Source organism: Lemur catta, chromosome 23 (genome assembly GCF_020740605.2).
Source record: "Lemur catta isolate mLemCat1 chromosome 23, mLemCat1.pri, whole genome shotgun sequence".
Classification (NCBI taxonomy): domain Eukaryota; kingdom Metazoa; phylum Chordata; class Mammalia; order Primates; family Lemuridae; genus Lemur; species Lemur catta.
Genome location: NC_059150.1, coordinates 10,959,277 through 10,978,165, shown reverse-complemented (window position 1 = coordinate 10,978,165; position 18,889 = coordinate 10,959,277). Strand labels below are relative to the sequence as shown.

At 38.9% G+C, this 18,889-nt stretch overlaps 1 protein-coding gene across 2 annotated transcripts in view; it reads right to left on the bottom strand.

The window, feature by feature from the left end:
- PPP2R5A (protein phosphatase 2 regulatory subunit B'alpha) overlaps positions 1-18,381 on the bottom strand; it is a 41,025-nt gene extending 22,644 nt beyond the window's left edge. The window contains exon 1 of one of the 2 annotated variants that reach the window (XM_045536464.1): positions 17,509-18,381. In XM_045536464.1, the coding sequence (XP_045392420.1) occupies positions 17,509-17,689 (181 nt within the window). In that variant the 5' untranslated portion in view covers positions 17,690-18,381. The remainder of the gene's footprint in view (positions 1-17,508) is intronic. The other variant, XM_045536465.1, reaches the window with a different exon arrangement.
- Between the last annotated feature and the right edge of the window lie 508 nt (positions 18,382-18,889).

The following is an 18,889-nucleotide window of genomic DNA, read 5'->3' as shown; positions in this document are numbered from 1 at the left end:
TTAAAAGAATATAAATAATACAAAGTATGTTCTCTGACCACAGAGGAATGAAATTAGGACTTAATAACAAAACAATCTGGGAAACTCACAAATATGTGGAAATGAAACACACTCTTAAATAACTAATAAGTCAAAGAAAAAATCAAAAGGAAAATCAGAAAATGCTTTTAAGACAAATGAAAATGAAAACACAATATACCGAAACTTAGAGTGTTTAGAGAGAAAGGTATAGCTGTAAATGCCTAATGTAAGAAAGAACAAAGATCACAAACCAATAATCTAACCTTTACAATTGCAGGTGACCCAAAAAAAGCCAAAACAATCTTGAAAAAGAAAAACAAAGTAGGAAGATTCACACTTCTCCATTTCAAAACTTATACAACAACAGTAATCAAGACAGTATGGTACTGACACAAGAACAGACATATAGATCAATGGAACAGATTTGAGAATTGAGAAATAAAACCATGTGCCAACTGATTTTCAACAAGGGTGCCATGACCATTTAATGAGGAAAGCATAGTCTTTTCAACAAATGGTGCAGAGAGAATGAGATAGCCACATGCTAAACAATGAATATGAACCCTTATATCATATCCCATATAAAAATTAACTCAAAATGGCTAAAGACCTAAATGTAACAGTTAAAATTATAAAATTCATAGAAGAAAACATGGGAGTAAATCTTCATGACCTCAGATTTGGGAAAGGAGTCACATATGACACAAAAATCACTAACAACAAGAAAAAAAAAGATAGACTTAATCAAACTTTAAAACTTTTATGCTTTGAAGGATACCATCAAGAAAGTTAAGGCCGGGCGCGGTGGCTCACGCCTGTAATCCTAGCACTCTGGGAGGCTGAGGCGGGAGGATCGTTTGAGCTCAGGAGTTCTAGAGCAGCCTGAGCAAGAGCGAGACCCCATGTCTACTAAACATAGAAAGAAATTATATGGACAGCTAAAAATATATACAGAAAAATTAGCCGGGCATGGTGGCGCATGCCTGTAGTCCCAGCTACTCGGGAGGCTGAGGCAGGAGGATTGCCTGAGTGCAGGAGTCTGAGGTTGCTGTGAGCAAGGCTGACGCCACGGCACTCTAGCCCGGGCAACAGAGTGAGACTCTCTCTCAAAAAAAAAAAAAAAAAAAGAAAGTTTAAAGACAATGAGAAAATATTCACAAACTATACATCTGACAGAAGGCTAATATCCAGACTCTACAAAGAACTACAATCAGCAGGAAAAACAACAACAACAACAACAAATAACCCCATCAAAAAGCAGGCAAAAGACATAAACAGACTCTTCTCAATAGAAGAAAGACAAATGTCCAAAAAACATATGCAAAAATGCTCAACATCACTAATTATCAGGGAAATGCAATTTAAAACCATAGTGAGATACCATCTTACCCCTGTCAGAATCACCATTAAAAGTCAAAAAACAACAGATGCTGGCACAGTTGCAGTGAAAAGGGAATGCTTTATATACCGTTGGTGGGAATGTAAATTTGTACAACCACTACAGAAAGCAGTATGGACTGTCCTCAAAGAACTAAAAGTAGACCTATCATTCGATCCAGCAATCCCACTATTGGGCATTTACCCAAAGAAAAAGAAATCACTTTATCAAAAAGACTCCTGCATCACAAAGTTTATCACAGCACAATTCATAATTGCAAAGATATGGACTCAACCTAAGTGCCCCCATCAACTGATGAGTGGATAAAGAAATGTGATGTGTATGTATACACACACCTAGGCATGCGCACGTGTGCACACGTGCGTGCACACACACACACAGAGCGTGGAGTAATACTCAGCTATGAAAAGGAATAAAATAATGTCTTTTGCAGGAACTTAGATGGAACTGGAGATTACTATCCTAAGTATCTCAGGAATGGAAAAATCGATACCTCATGTTCTCACTTGTAAGTGGGAGCTACATGAAGGATATATATGGTAACAAAGAGCAGTAACGTACACTGTCAACTAAGAAGAGGGAAGGGATCAAAATCTAGCTATCAAGCACAATGTACACTATTCTGGTAATGGGTACACTGAAAGCCCTGACTTCGGTATGATAAAACGTATCCATATAACAAAAAACACTTGTATCCCCTAAATTTTTTGAAATAAAAAAAAAATTCCAGTGAGGCAAAGAAAGCCCCTCCTAAAAAATAAAATAATAAAGGAGGGCCAGGTGCAGTGGCTCATGCCTGCAATCCTAGCACTCTGGGAGGCCGAGGCTGGAGGACTGCTTGAGGTCAGGAGTTGGAGACCAGCCTGAGCAAAAGCGAGACCCTATCTCTACAAAAAAAAGAAAAATTAGCTGGGCATGGTGGCACAGGCCTGTAGTCCCAGCTACTTGGTAGGCTGAGGCAGGAGGATTGGTTGAGCCTGGAGTTTGAGGTTTCAATGAGCTATGATGAAGCCTCTGTACTCCAGCCTGGGCAACAGAACGAGACTCTGTCTCAAAAACAAAACAAAACAAAAAAGTATAAAAATGGGCAAAGGATCTGAAGAGCCATTTCTCCAAGGAAGATATACAAATGGCCAGTAAGCACATTAAAAGATAATTGACATCATTAGTCATTAAAGAGATGCTAATTATAACCACAAGGAGATACCATGTCATATCCATTAGAATGGCTATAATCAAAAAGTCAAAATAAGAAGTATTGCTAAGGATGTGGAGAGATGAGAACCTTCATATACTGCAGGTGGGAAGGTAAAATGGCGCAGCCACTCTGGAAAACACTGTGAGAGTTTCTCAAGTGATTAAACCTAGAATTACCATATGACCCAGCAATTCCAGTCTCAGGTATATACCCAAGAGAAATGAAAATATATGTCCACACAAAAAATTGTACACAAATGTTTATACCAGCATTATTCATAATAACCAAAAGGTGGAAACAATGCAAACATTTATCAAGGGATGAATGGATAAATAAAGCATAGTACAGCCATACAATAGAGTATTATTCAGCCATAAAAAGGAATGGATTATTAACGCATGCTACAATATGGGTGAACCTTGAAAACATCATGCTAAGTGAAAGAAGACAGTCACAAAAGACCATTCATATGATATGATTACATGAATGATTCCATTCACACGAAGCCTCCAGAATAGGGAAATCTATAGGGATAGAAAGTAGATTAGTGGTTGCTTAGGGATGGTGGCAGGAGGAGCCCTGAGGGAATAGGGGGTGACAGTTAAAGGGTATGGGATTTCTTTTTGAGACGATGAAAATATTCTAAAATTGACTATGATGATTGCACATACCTGTGAATATACTAAAAGCCACTGAATTGTATACTTTAAATGGGTGAATTGTATGATATGTAAGTTATATCTCAATAAAGCTGTTTAAAAAATTTAGTCCAGTCCTGATCTCTACAATATTTTCATATCAAATACCCAAGACATTACTGGAAGTTTAGAGATCAAATGGAGTAATGCAACCAACCGATAATCCCATAAACTTTATTCCACCACAAATGTATACACAACACATGCTTAGAATCCAGTCATTTTTGCTTTATGCTGCCTATAATTAATAATACTAAATTAGACTGTTAAAATTTTTCAAAGGACATGTTAAATGAAACCTAACACATAAAAGTAAAAGAGGACCAGGCACGGTGGCTCAAGCCTGTAATCTGGGACACCGCGGTGGGAGGATCACTTGAGGCCGGAAGTTTGAGACCAGCCTGAGGGCCACAGTGTCCCCCACTGTCTCTACAAAAAATACATAAATTAGCTAGGTGTGGTGGCATGTACCTGGAGTCCCAGTGATTCGAGATGCTGAGGCATGAGGATCACTTGAGCCCAGGAATTTGAGGTTGCAGTGAGCTATGATGACGCTACTGCACTCTAGCCCAGGCAACAGAGGAGACTGTTGCAAAGAAAAAAAAAAAGAAAGTAAAAGAGGTAATAATATTTTATTAAGATGGCTATGATAGGGTTAGTTTTAAGAACAGTTCACTGAATTAAAAAAAAAAAAAACTAGTACGATAAGATGATTTGTAGTTTTTCCCTGTAATGTGGTTTTGCTGGTACTATCTTAAATGTGTCTTATCAGAAAATCTAGTCTTTACTCATTCCTCTTAATATCTCAAATAGCAAGTCGAAGAACACTGAAATTTTAATATATTCATTATCATAAAGCCTTCTTCTTCTTGCCCATCTTCATACAAGGCAATGTGATAAACTTCTGAGAGGATAACCAAGTTATTTCAAGTTGTGCATTGTAAATCCTCTAGTCTACGGTCCCAGGCCGTGGACCAGTACCAGTCTGTGGCCTGTTATGAACCGGGCCGCACAGCAGGAGGCAAGCAGAGGGTGAGCCAGCAAAGCTTCATCTGTATATGAAGCTTGATCTGTATTTATAGCCACTCCCCATCGCTCACATCACTGCATAAGCTCCGCCTCCTGTCAGATCAGTGGTGGCATTAGAGTCTCATGGGAGCGTGAACCCAATCATAAACTACACGTGCAAGGGATCTAAGTTGCACACTCCTTATGAGAATCTAATGCCTGTTGAGCTGAGGTGGAGCTGAGAGGTTGCCTGCACAATAAATGCAATGCACTTGAATTGTCCCGAAACCACCCCCTGGTCCGTGGAAAAATTGTCTTCCATGAAACTGGTCACTGGTAGCAAAAAGGCTGGGGACCACTGCTGTATATTTAAGGATAAATAATTTGAAGCAGCAGGTATCAATATTTGAAACAGAAATAGTTTTATAGGTATGCCTTCCCTTAAAGGAAAAAGGTTTCATATTCCCAGTTACTGCTACTAACATATTTGAAATCTAAAGTAAGATCTCATATAGGATTCATGCTACAAATTATAGAACAAGCACAGTATCATAGCAACCCAGCAATACCACTACAGTGACACACTGAGGATGCAATCCAAGATTCTAATTTAAGAAACTGGCACAGAATATAGGACATGTAGCTTTTTTTGGCAATATCCCCAGAACATTAATAACCAAGAATCTAAAATCAGCTTTTATTTGAAACTTTAGCGAGCAGGCTATTACAAAGTAACAATGGAAACATTTATTAGCAAATGATTCACAGCATTGTGACTAAATATGACTTAGTCAAGGTTCTGTGATTTCATTAAAATTGAAAATGGTGGGAAAAAATTGTAGACATCATATTTTAGGAAATTTGAACACATGTACACTATCAGTTTGATAATGTTCTAACATAAATATGTCATTTTAAGAAAACCCCTCAAATACTATCTAAAACTTTCAAGAGCATAAGTATTTCCATGCTTTAATCAATGACCATTCAACTATAAATATATCCACAACTGTTGCATTACAGAAGTGTTAAAATATACTGTTCAATTTTTATTGCAAAAAAATTAACTGTATGTCGCATCAAAAACCACTTCTGGTGAAGCAAAAAAGAAAAAAAGGAATGAAGTTGAGCTCATAGGGGCATGTTATACAGATTCCTTGGGATGTGGATGGAACCTTGAAGAAGAATACTGAAAAACAGTCTCCTAAGAGAATAAATGGAATATTTGTGTCATCTCCTTAATTTAATTTGAATATAAAATTTCCTATTCATTAAATAAGTTTTTTGAAGTACCTTTGTTTCTCATTTGGGACTTCTGGGAACAAGAAAAACTAAACAGATCTTTACAGACGAAATAGAGGGTGATCGTATTTTCAGTTTTGATGGCTGTGATGAACTTCCATCTTGCTGCCACTCCTACCTGTAACTACTAGGAAATGCCTGCTACTGTGTTAAGAAAAGGTATTGCCTACTTTGACAAGGTGTTCAAGTCTCCAGAGCAGGACCTAAGCTCTACAGACACTCCACTTTCCTCCCCCAACACCACAGATGGGCTTTGGTGGGGATATTCAAGAACTGTGGAAATAATATATAAAATATTGTATATGTTTTCTAAGATGGTACATTCCTTAAATTGGATTTCCCAAGAGATCCATATATAACCTCCCTAAAATTAAATACCAGTATTCTTAGAAATTATTTATTCTCCTTTTAACATAAGGAATTTATAACCAAGGTTTTAAATGAGTTGATTCAGTATTTCCAGAAATACTTTATTCATAAACAATTCCAAATTGATTCTATTTTTTCTCTTTCAGAAATATTTTATATTTCTGAAAGAATATTTATAATATTCTACTAAGTGAAAATAATGGGTTATAGAACAGCATATATTGTGATCCCACCAATGGGAAAGTAAGGGACAATGCTCAAAAATTTACGAGAAGTTTCCTCTGGATAGGAATTTTTATTTTCTACCATTATAAGATTCTTTTTTGTTTTTCACAGTGAGTCTATAAGTTTTTACAAAAATAATAAAGCCATTATAAAAGAAATAGGGTAGTTAAGAATATGACATTTCTCATTACATATTCTTTAAATGAGTTTATTTTAGAAAACCATGAAAACTGAGATTCACTTATGACTCACAGCAAGTATTGTACCCTAAAATAGTCATTCCTATTCCATGGGAGAAACTACTTCTCAAGATCTTTAAAAAAAATCAGTTCTCAAAATATGTTATGTGTAGGGTATCCAGGTGAGCCACATTAAAAACAGATTATCAAAATACCTAACATACCAAAACCAGCACCTGGATATCTGATAGCTAGGTAAAAGCTGGGTTATTTTTACCTTTCAGACATGAATAATCAAAATTTCCTATGAAGAAAATATGACTATGGGAAATAAATGCATCTTAAAAGTACTTCATTGTTACATTTGCTACTTTATTTCTACTTTGGATTCAAAGTTAGGTTGGTTCATTCGCTGGAAACACAATGGCATTTGGAAAACTACTTAAGGAGATGTCTAGTTTCAGCTTGTCTAAAGGTTTTAGTAGGAGAATAAAATCAGTAAAAGTGATGGATGAATTAGACCAACTGACTTTTACATCCAAGCCTCAGTTATCTTTCCCAACTGATTTTCCTCTTTCAAATTGAGAAAAAAGGATCAGAAAGGCAGAGCTATGCTAATGTGATGCAGTAGAAAAAAAAGTTTTCAAAAACTTCTTGTAAAGGGGTACTAAAATATACCTAGCATTTCCAAAAGAGAGGCAAAAATAAGCAGAGTCTACTAATCAGTACTTGATAATCTATAAGAATTTCTCCAAGCTGCCAATTATAGATCATTTTAACTTTAACTGAGTAGTGACTCCAAAGTATAAATCTAGCTGTGACACAAATGTGCTGAGTGATTAACAGTTCACTTCATCCTGTTTCTCTGTACTCATTCATGAAACAAATATTGTAAGATTTTTTTCTTGAGAACAATTTTAGGTTACTTAAAAAAGGAAGGGGGTAACAGTGCTAAATGGAAGACCACAAAGATCAGTGAAATATTTTTATAATCAGAAGAATTCAAGAAACAAAGATCCCTTGCCTTGAAGATTCTGAGAAAAATCTATCTTCAATACTGGCCTACTTGCCTAGCACCTAAAAGAAACCAGTATTTCTCCTGATAAGGTTCTCAATTACAAATATTTCTCTCTGGCACTGTTAGGAAATAAGATACTCAATTTTGCTTTAGTGCAGGCAATATACATCTTCAGTTTAAACACTACAGATGATTCAATAACCAAGTGAGAAGATCAAGCTATAAATGACTGGCACAAGAATATAACCTACCTAGGTTTTAGTTTCTTTATCTACAAGATGCTAACAAGTTTGGCACTGCATGTAAACATTCAGTTTTAAATCATTATAAAACTGTGAATTACTGCATCATACAAAATGATGTTTTTCTTTAAATCAATTCAATAACTTTTGCTTCATTCTTTCATTCACTAAATATAAAACTGAGCACTGACTGCCTAAATGCTGTATAGGAAGATATGGATCTCAGGTCTCAAGGCACTTAATTTACAGTCTAAAGGCAAAAAGTAGGCAATTAAGTAACCTTATTCATGTACTTGTCCCAATTTATTTTGTGATCTCCCTCATGCACACACCAAGATATATTGCCATCTGGTGTACACAGAAGACATCCCATTGAGTAGGGAACAGATAATCCCAATTTGGCCAGAAGACCAAGTGGCCAGCATCCCAAACTATGGATGTCTTCTAACAAGCAAATTTGAAAGTCTTGGTAGGTCATTAAAAGTTAAAATGAAGAATGTAATTAATGTTTAGAAATCACAGAAATCACCAAATGGGGACTCCATGATTCAAATATCCAATAGTCTACTCTATATAATATTTATAACTGGGTTTCCAAAAGACATCTCCAATTTAAAATTTCCAAAATACCACTCTGGATTTTCCCTCTACACTTGGTTCCTTCTCTAGTGTACTCTCTCAGTAGTGGTACATACCCATCCACCCAGATGTCATCCTTGACTCCTACCTTTCCCTTTCCATCGCCTCCCCAGCCCCTACAAACAATTCATTGACAAGTCCTATATATCTCAAGTGTATCGCTTTCTCTCCATCTTGGGCTACCACCCCAGCCAAAGCTGTATCATGTCTTACCTAGCCTATTAAAATAATCTCCTAACTGGTCCTCCTCCTAAAAATCTTGTTCTGCTACAATCCATTCTCCACCCCGTAGCTATAGTAGTTTTTTTTTAAAGTGCCAAAGTTCCTAAAAGAGTTGTCCATACTTTCTGATTCAGCTTTCACACTTTGCACTAGCTCCTCACCTCACAGCAATCTCATTTCAAGTCTATCAATCCTCTGAACACCTCTCAAGTCACCAATGTGGACTGGAAGCTACCAAACCCTTCAGTTCTTATTTGACCTGTCCACAGTTCTTCACTGTTACTATTCCCCCCACCCCAAAGCCCCATTTCTAAAAGACTCTCTTCCCTTGACCACCTTGCCTCCACTCAAGCTCTCTCTCTTGCCTCCTAGTTGCTCCTTTTCCTTTGACCATCATCTAAATTCCTAGGTCTCTTCTCAGCCTACACATTTTCAGTGGGCAGTTGCTTCTATTTCCATCGCTTCAAATGCCACCTATAAGACTCCCAAATTACTTAATATCATCTCTAACACATATCTCTTTACTTAGCTCCAGACCCAAATTATCTAACTTCTTACTGGGTAGCTTCACTTCGATTTTCCACAGGCACTTCTACTTCTCCAAAGAACCATTACCTTTGCCTCCCAAATCTAATCTGTCTCCCCTCTTCCCTTTCAGTAAACTGCTATCATACATCTAGTTGCCCAAGTCAGAAATGCATCCTTGTTGATTCTTCCCTCTAAGTCCTGCCTGTGATACTACCCCATCCCTATTTAGACAAGGCCACCTTCTTCTCTTGTCTGGATTACCACACCAGCATCCCAACTAGCTACTCACTTTCATCTCCCAATATACTCTATAAATGCCCACACCTCTACATAGCATCAAGACTGAACTGGACCCTAATTGTTGCTCCAGTCTCTTCTCTAGCCAGTCCCCTATTATATTCTATATCATAGCCATGTAAACTGCCAGCAATTCCCAAAATATGCTATGCTCACCTACCTCCGGGTCTGCACATACTGTCCTTTAGTTGGACTTCTTAGACCCTATCTATCTTGGCCTAACACTACCTGGCTTTTTAGGTCTCAGTTTAACTGTCACTTTCTCCAAGAAGCTTTCCCTGATCTCTCCCCTCCCATACGAAAACTGGGTTGGGTCCCTCACATAATCCCCTAACATTTTAGAGCTTACCCTTACCATAACACTTATCACAATAACTGAAATTGCATGCTTAGAAGTCTGTATTCCCCCCGACCCACATACACACTTGAGGAGTTTAAAAGCCCCTAAAGACATTTAATTTCAAAAGAAAAAGTAGTCATCATTTTACTGAGCGAAGTTTTTAATCTCTATATTGGTTCACCCATGTTTTAAGCACTGTGGAAACCAAATAGAGGTAAATATTTTAGTACTAGATTTTTGAAAGTAAAGTATGTGTCCAATTTCACAGCAGGCAAACAAAATCTTTTTCCTCTGGCCAATTAAAAGAAGAATGGAGTACAAGTTTAAAAAAAAATCAATACACAGTCCTACAGAATTTATCTTACTTTACTTATAACTTCAAGAGATGTTTATCCTCAGAAAAAGTCATCTGAAAAGTTATGTTTAAAAAACCCACCCAGTTTTGCTAATCAAAATTTTGTTATAACAAAACCGCTCATCTTGTTCACTTTTATCAATTTAGGGCAGGGGATTAACAATGAGTCCAAATAATCATCAACTTATGATAACAGCTATAATTCTAGAATATCCTTTATACAAGTGTGAAACAAAGGCAAAACCAATTAAACAGACAAAATATACAATTTTTGAAGCTATATTTAAGATCTGACACTCCTGAACTACACGTTCTAATAAGCCCAGTCATTTAAAAATTCTTGTTTCAGGAATTTAACCTCTCTAGTTAGTGTCTAATACAATTTATTCATTAACTAAGCAAATCCTCAGAGTAAGAGCTTAAAAATCCCATACTTTCCTCCCTACCTTAAAGAAAACTTCTCTGATGAAATGACAAGATAACTATTTATTAATAGAAAAACAAGTGTGAAATTAATTCCCAATGAAGGCTAAGCCAGAATGACTTCTGAAGTCCATTCAGCACTGGAAGGCTCAACTAGATATAACAGTAAGGTTATAGTAGCTGCAATTAGCATCACCATTCCAGTAGGAGGAGTGTGTTTCCAAGAAATCCGTTGCCTTCAGTATCCAACTTAGAAATAGGTTCTCTGAATTTCATCATTTGAGCCTATCATATTCAGCCGACTACAAAAAAAAAAAAAATCCCAGTAGGTTTCTTTAGGAAACCTGATCAAAATTACAGGATTTATAAAATCCCTCATTAGTCACTCTAAAAGCCCACATAAACAAATTCATGCAGGTAAGGGTTCAAAAAGACAGACATAAAAAACAGGGGTGAAACTGCTTATAAGTCCCGCTCCAACAAGTAGCATCTATTTTGCATAAACCCAGCCTGTCCTGTACAACTTTTTCAGCAAAGCATTTAGGTTTCTTATTATATAATAATGCACTAAAAGTAATCATATCTATTTAAGTCTGTTCCTTTCATCTCCTTCAAGGACATCCTTATAAATAAAGATAGCACCTCAAATTTAGAAATTACTACAAACAAATTATTTCAGTTTTTCAATGTTCAATCACACATGTCTATGTCTGGGAGTCAACCTAGTATTACTTCTCCACACAAATCTTATATAATAACTTTTCTAGCAACAAACCTATCAATAATGTTACATGTCACTCACACTGGTCCTTGGAAAAATACAAAATAAACGAGCAAACAATCTTTTCTTTTAAACCTACATTTACTATTTACCATCAAGGTGTTAAGAATCCAGAATTCACTTACTTTAAATAACCTTGAACCAGTTTAAGCATAAATATATTAAAAACAAACAAAACAGAAGAAAATCAATCTCTAGCAGATAGCACCAAACATCACCTAAAGAAAGCAGCACAATCAATAAAGGGGGAGGGGACAACTAGAAGATAACCAGTAAGTCATTTCTTCCTTAAAATCTACATGACCACATTTATGCACAGAATACTGTATTTGGTATCATAATGGGATGTGAAAAAATAGATAATGACTTCTGCTTTCTCACACAAAAATGTACCATCTCATTCTGGAAAAACAACATCACTACATAACAGCTGAATGCTCACCCAAATCAACAAATAAAATATTATTCAAACTGGCTAGCAGAAAAGCCAAAGACAAAATAGGAATATGGAATGTAAGTGGGCCTGGGTCCTCACTGTCCTACTTTCCATAAAAAGCTGTAGTTAAGATTAAGTATTAATAAGATGGTAGACATGAAAAGACTCTGGAGAAAAACATTTCTTGATGCAAAATAAATATAAGACATGACCAAAACCACAATTAAGTTCAAGGATAGTCCATTTGTTCAATATCTTATATTCAACATATACAGTACTAATATTAGGCCAAGATCTTCAAGAAACAGAATAGTGCTCTAAGCATATAGAGAAATCAGTTTTACATTCCAAAGTGTAATCATCACTGTTTGATTCCAAACAGGACTCATCACCTGTTACCCTGAACGACGGGATTAAAATTAGCCAAACCTCTGTTATACGTTCTCAATTTTACTTGCCAACTCAGCCTCCTCTCCAAAAATCACAGAGAAAAGAAAACTGACCACCTGGCATCAAATGATAACAGCTGGGCTTTAATTATGATAACTACAACAAAATCCAATAGAATCATCTCATCACACCTAAACTCCAGAATCTAACAGCACTATCCCGTTCAGGAAAGCAGCTGATTAGCCATAGGGGGCAGCAAAGTGAAGAGTGAAATGTAATAGCAGGAGGTGAAGTGAGGGCAGGAAATGTTAATAGGCTGGGTAATGAGCCATAAGTATCAGGGAGAAAAGGACAAAGTCTCAATTAATGAATTAAATCAATAGACAGATAATGCTAAACCGGTGATTCTCAACCCTGGCTGAACATTAGAATCACCCTGGGAGCCTTTAAAAATACATACAGCTGGGTTCTACCTTAGACCAATTAATTTACAATCTCTTGGGGGTGGGCCCAGGTACTGTTTTGTTTTGTTTTGTTTTGTTTTTTAATGCTCTGCAAGTATACAGCCAGGATTGAGAACCAGAATGCTAAACACATAAAAATAAACTAGTCTCTATCCCCAGCTTTTTACAGTTTAAAAAGTGAAGCACAAAAATCAATTATTTCCCAAATGTATTATTTTTGTTGATAAAGCTGTCTTCGAAATCCAAAGAGGCAATAACTCATTAAATGCTAATGCATCTTTGTGATTTTATCAAGGGAAAAATATTATTCTTGCAGGTGAAAACGATTACACTGAAGTTCAAAGGCGTTAAACAACTAGCCCAAAGCATTTGAGAGGCACCACTGGTAACACTTAAGTCTACCACGGTCCCACTCTTTAACCAAATACATTTTACTAGATTAGCACTTTAATAATGGCCACTTCATAAAGTAATCCAAAATTGAATTAGGAATCAGGGAAGGTAATAAAATGGAGATATGATCCTAAAAGGAATACTGGAGATGTTAAATTAGACTAGAAAAAGTTTTTCCTTCATGTGAAGACTAACAATGGATACTGTATTTACCAACTTCTCTAATAAGTACATCCTAAAAATGTAAAAAAAAATTTTTTTTAAATATATCTTCCAGAAGACATATAATACTTACAGAAAATAATCTTAAAATGATTACTATGTGATATCCCGTTGTAAACATTTTTCTTAACATACTCAGATAAATTTGAACTTTTCTTTAGTGCCAGCCCAATTACAAAAAGGGGTTTTGTATTTAGATGGAATGATACTAACTTTGAGAAGATCTATAAACCTTAAAAGTTGAGTGAATAGTAGTGTTTTCCTCCAACACAAAACACGGTATCATGCCCGTGTTCTTGCTTCACAATTACCTTAAAAGACCACATAACTCAAGAAAATCAACACATTTTTCTCCCTAAAGGTGAGCAACGCACTTCAATCAGCACCACTCTTACTGACCTCAATACCTCCAATGGGACCCAGTTTCTAAGAATGGACCAGCAAAGAATCTGAGTTGCTACTTGGAAAGTTCTTTACCTCATCTGAAGGGACTTCAATCTCAAAACCAGTTTCAGTCCCTTCTTTCTATTTAATGGCTGCCCCACTATGGGAAATACACATCTAAACAATTCTACTGGTTAATTCGATTTCTTTGCTTGGTAAAAAAAATCTTACAAGAGTCTGACTTTACTGTATTACCATTTCCACACTCACGTTGAAAACCATTACAGCTTCACCTCACATAAGTCACATCTGAAAACTGATAAATAAAATCATACTTTAAATACAACACTAGGAAAGTTTACCATTTTAGTAATCCTATTAATAATCCTTCATTTTTAAAATATTTTTAATCTGGATTTTCATATATCAGAAAGAATGAGAACTAACATTCTTTGCCTATTTTTAGGCAGTTAAATTATTTCACTTAATCCCCACAAGCCTGGGGAGATTGAAGGTATTATCCCATTTTACAGATAAGGCAAATGACTCAGAAAGATTAAAAATTTACCTTTGACCCAGGACTAACCCCAGTGACCCAACTCTTTCTATCACACTGCTTCAAATTTACATCAAACAGGTTAAACAGCAAAAATACTGAAATCATCTGACCTGGGTTCCAAGTGTCAGTTGCAACAGCATCCACATAAGTAACGACAGGGCTGAAACTAATCTGTTTAGGCCTCAACTTTCTCATCAGTAATATGGGAATAATACTGCTCTTGCAAAAAGCTGCTGGGATGACCTAATAAAATGTAATGTTTTTAAAAATACACTGAGCTGTGGATTGTCACACAACAGCATTACCTCATTAGGTGTGAAAAAGCAGATAACAGGGGTTAGGGGTCACACATCTTTGGACTGCTTCACAGAGAAAAAGATAAAATAATTTTAAAATCCAAAAGTTACATAAATGTAAGGTATCAACTACTTTACCAAACCAATGCTTCCAGAGTCTTAAACAAAATAGGCTACACAGATCCCATTGTGAATAACAGATGTTTTAGAAGTTAAAAGTTTAATTGTTGGTTATCAGATGAAAAGTTTAAGGTAGAAAAATTAAGTCCTATGCTAACATAAATTTTAAATATAGAAAAAAAGACTGATAAAATGCTCCTAATTTTATTTTCTAATACCTAGCTCTCAGGTAATACAGCAGCTTATAGAATTAACATAACATGAGATAAAAAGGTGTTTTGAAAACAAATTTTTTAAAACTTTACAATATAAGGCAGTTTAATCTTCAGGACTCACATAACAGTTTCTCATTTTAAAAGAACCTTTCAACAAGGTTTATTAAATACTTTCTACAATAAAACAAACTTACTCTGAACATTTTTGCCATTAAAATCCTGCAACCTACTTACTAAACGATTTTGCTCAAATAAACTTCTTACAGATGAAAAGGTTGGATTATTTTGTTAATCCTTACTCATAGTATGCTTTGAGGAAAACTAGTTGGCACCTTTCCAGTTCAGACCCATGTGGACAAAGTGTAACATAAGCAGGCTGGTATAAACACTTGAAAGATCTTGGATGCCCTTAGATATCTGAATCACTCCATGGTAAGATTGTATTTCAGAGCAGGAAGAAAAATTCTCTTTCATACACATACTAAACGGCTTTCCACTGCTTTTTGTTAAGGCCACAAATGGAAAAAACTACTACTGGCAGAAAAAACACAACGCTGTGGTATCAAGTACACTGCCAAAGTACCAAATGAAGCAACTGAATTTTTAAAAAAATCACTTTTCAAGCATTTTGGCATCTGGAGTAAAAGTAGTTTTTCCTACTAGTATGTGATCCAAGTGAGGGTCTTATTTCCTCAATAAAATTTGTGTGAATTTATCCTGAATACACAACTTTCCTTATGAGAATACTATATGTTCGTGCAAATATCTATAATTAATATAAAGCTCTAATTTATTCAACAAGTTGAAGGTGCCATAAATGTTTTACTTATAGTATTTGGTCATTAGTAGAGAAAAATAAATACTTGTTGAACCATACATCATGTAACTTAGGTGATTACTGACGCTATGCATATTTTTGCCAGGTTTTTAAAAGCAAAATGTATCAAAGCTGCATCCCCTAGCTTGAAACCAACCATATGTTTAATATTCAATTATTTTTATTAAACAATAGGAAATAATATTAACAAATACAATACTAAGGAACTAGAATATCTTACTAAAAAGTAAATACATATTAAAGAAAAATGCCAGCACCAAACCTTCGAACTACAAAAATAATTTGACAATTTAATGAAAAAAACAATATAAAAAACTATAAGGTCTTAATTAGGTATAAGATTTAAAATCTATCAATAGCAATTCAATGCCCTAATAAATAAGATGGTATCCTTTTATAGCTATGATATCACTCAAGAATTAAAGTCTTAGCAATGCCTACCATTGTGGTCTACCATTTCCCCATGTAAATGGTAACAATATTTGTATTCTAAATGATTTATGAAATGATAAATGCCATAGCACAGACTAAGCATATCTTAAAACCTCTTTTCAAAGGCCATTCTGATTCTGACTGTGGGATGTCCTTGACTTAGAAGCACCTCAAGAGTCAGGGCAGTGTAGGGTCTGAATGGGCTTCTGGAGCTATTAAATCAACTGCGATTTGATCTGAGGTTTTCTTTAGACTCAGAGGAGCAGCTCAGTGGCACGAAAATACAGTATTCCTATATTTGCCAAACTACGGCTGGATTCATAGGCCCGAAGACAAATCAGAACCAGATTGGCCTTCAAGGGATGCTGGAGCTTTTTCAAATGGATTGAAAAATCTGCTGAACATTTATCTATTTTAGTACGAACCTTCAATTTCCTGGCCTTACAAAACCGATGATTTAGACGTCTATTAGGCTTCTATTGTTGCAAAAATTTTTTAAATGTCTAAGAACATTATCATCTTGTTCCATGATGATTTCTATCTCATAAAAAGCAAAGATATTGAAAGTATAAGATTAAAAGTTAGTAATACACAAAGAATAAACTAGAACACCAGGAAACAACTTATTGAAAATCCTCTAAACCTAGTGGGAAAAGTGAGCCAAAAGAAGTGCCAAGTTCTCCTGCAAGGCATTAGGCACGGATACCAATTTGAATTACTGTACAAACCTACAAAGTCCCTGGAATCACTGCCTGGCAAACTAAGTTCCCATTCCATTACAAAGAAACATTATCTACTCCTTAATACTTCCAAATAGACAGTGTGTATCATCTCAGACAATAGAATATTTTAACTCTTTCTATTCTTTGAGCTAAAGGATAACATTTCAACCTAATGATCCAGTAAATAAGATACTACACTGGTCAGATTTTCAGGCTTTTTCTTTATAAGTACAACTAAAGGCCAGCTAACTTGTAACCGTTGTTTGCCTTCGGACTCCCGATCTGATGACTCTTAGGAACAATCAATGGGGAAATGGAGTTGAGAAGAGGGTGGGTGCAGACGGCTTTGTAACTTGGAAAGTACAGGAGTAGCTCAGAGTGGCCGAAAAGAGGGAAAGACTCGGGACAGGGAAGGTCGGAAGGTAAGTCCGGTTGTTAAAGCTAGACCAGGAAAGGGCAAGCCTGGGGGAAGAGCGAGGAACTCCAGCTCGCGGGACGCCAGAAGAGTCCCAGCAGGGAGGGCCGGTTAAGCAAGCGCGCAGGTGGGGAGGGTGTTGGCCTCCCCTAAACTAGGAAGAGTTAAGGTGAATTAGGGAGGAGTGAGAAAAGAAGCGAGACTCCGCACATCAAACCTGTTTGATTAAAGGAGGGGGGGCAAGGCATCGTGGGGAACGCACTACGAGTCCCAACTGGGCAGGGGAACGAAGCCCCAGAAGAAAATGGCTCTGCTGGCGCAGAGGCAAGCGGACCCAGCCCCGGCGCTCGCTCTCCGGGCTGCGCCCCCGGAGGTTACCTTTGAGCTGGGGCAGGGGGTGCAGCTCCGCCTGGCTGCCCTGGCTGCGGAACTGCGACGAGCCCTGGGAGCGCTTCTGCCTCTGCGCCTTGCGCACCGATTTCCGGGTGAAGCCGTCCACTTTCTCCGAGGCCGAGATGGCGGCGCTGGCAGCCCCCGCCGGCGGCGACGAAGACGACATCTCCGCGGCCCTGGCGCTTGGCAGCGCCGGCTGCAGCTTGCGAGGCACGGGCAGCGGCGGCAGGAGGAGGAGGACGGGGAGAGGCGCGGAGAGCTCGCGCCCCTTCGCCCCAGCCCCAGCGCCCTCCGGCTCCGGGACGCCGCCGAGCTTCTCCTCGCCACCCGCCAACGCCTCACGGCCACATCTCGGCGCCCGAGGTTCCTGGTCCCCGCCGCGCGGCGAGCTCCCGGGGCTGGCGGCGGGAAGGGCGGGGGCGGAGGGGGGTGAAGAAGTTGTTGACTCCGGGCGCGGAGGGCGGGTGGAAGGGAGCCCGAAGTTTAGACAACTGAGGCGAGGGCGCGGGGGTGCACACGCCGAGCGCGCCTCTCGTCCCTACCGCCCCGGTCGCCAGCCAGCCGGCCGGCCGGCACCTCAGCGGCCGCTGCCCGCGCAGCCCGCCCTGCCTGGAGCCTCCTCCCGGGACGCTGCCATTGCAGGTCCCCTCGGAGCCGCAGCCTCGGTGCCCGCTCTGCCCGGTCAGCGCCGGCCCCTCATCGCCCGGGGCTGGGACTCGCCGCCCCGGCCGTCCGCGCGCACGACCCGGCTCCGCTCCGCGCTCCGCGGTCCGCACCCCTCCCCCGCGCGCCCGTCGGCCGCCCACGGAGAACCCCCGGGGAGCGACCGCTACAACTTGAGAAGGTGGTTGGTACAGGAAAGGGGGGAGTGTGTGTGCGTGCGCGCGCGCTCAGGCGCGCGGCCCGGGGGAGGGGCCTCGTGGGGGTGGGGAGGGAGGAGTTTGACTGACAACTTCCGCGGGGTCCCGCCAGCCTCTCGGTGCGGCGGAGGGGGTCGGGGGCGGGAAACCATGCCAGCTCCCCAGCCAATCGCAGGGCTACGCGGCTGGCACGGGATGAGGCGTGGCCTCCTGGGCGTTCTACCCAGTGTTGGGAGCTGGGCGGTGAGACAGGGGGCGTGGCCGCGTGACGGACTTCGCCCGCGGCCAATCGTAAGTGAAGGCGGCGAGCGGGGTGCCGTCTGCGTCACTACAGTGTAACAAATCCCTTGGGAAGGAAGGGAAGTGCCCCTCCACCAGCGGGCACGCCTGCGCCGCAGCTCCAGCTACAATCGCTCTCCTGCCAGCCGACGAGAAGACCGGAAAACTAGCGAGGGGGAGTTCGGAAGGCAAAAGACAGTACCCCTTCCCTTTCCTCTCCCTGCTGG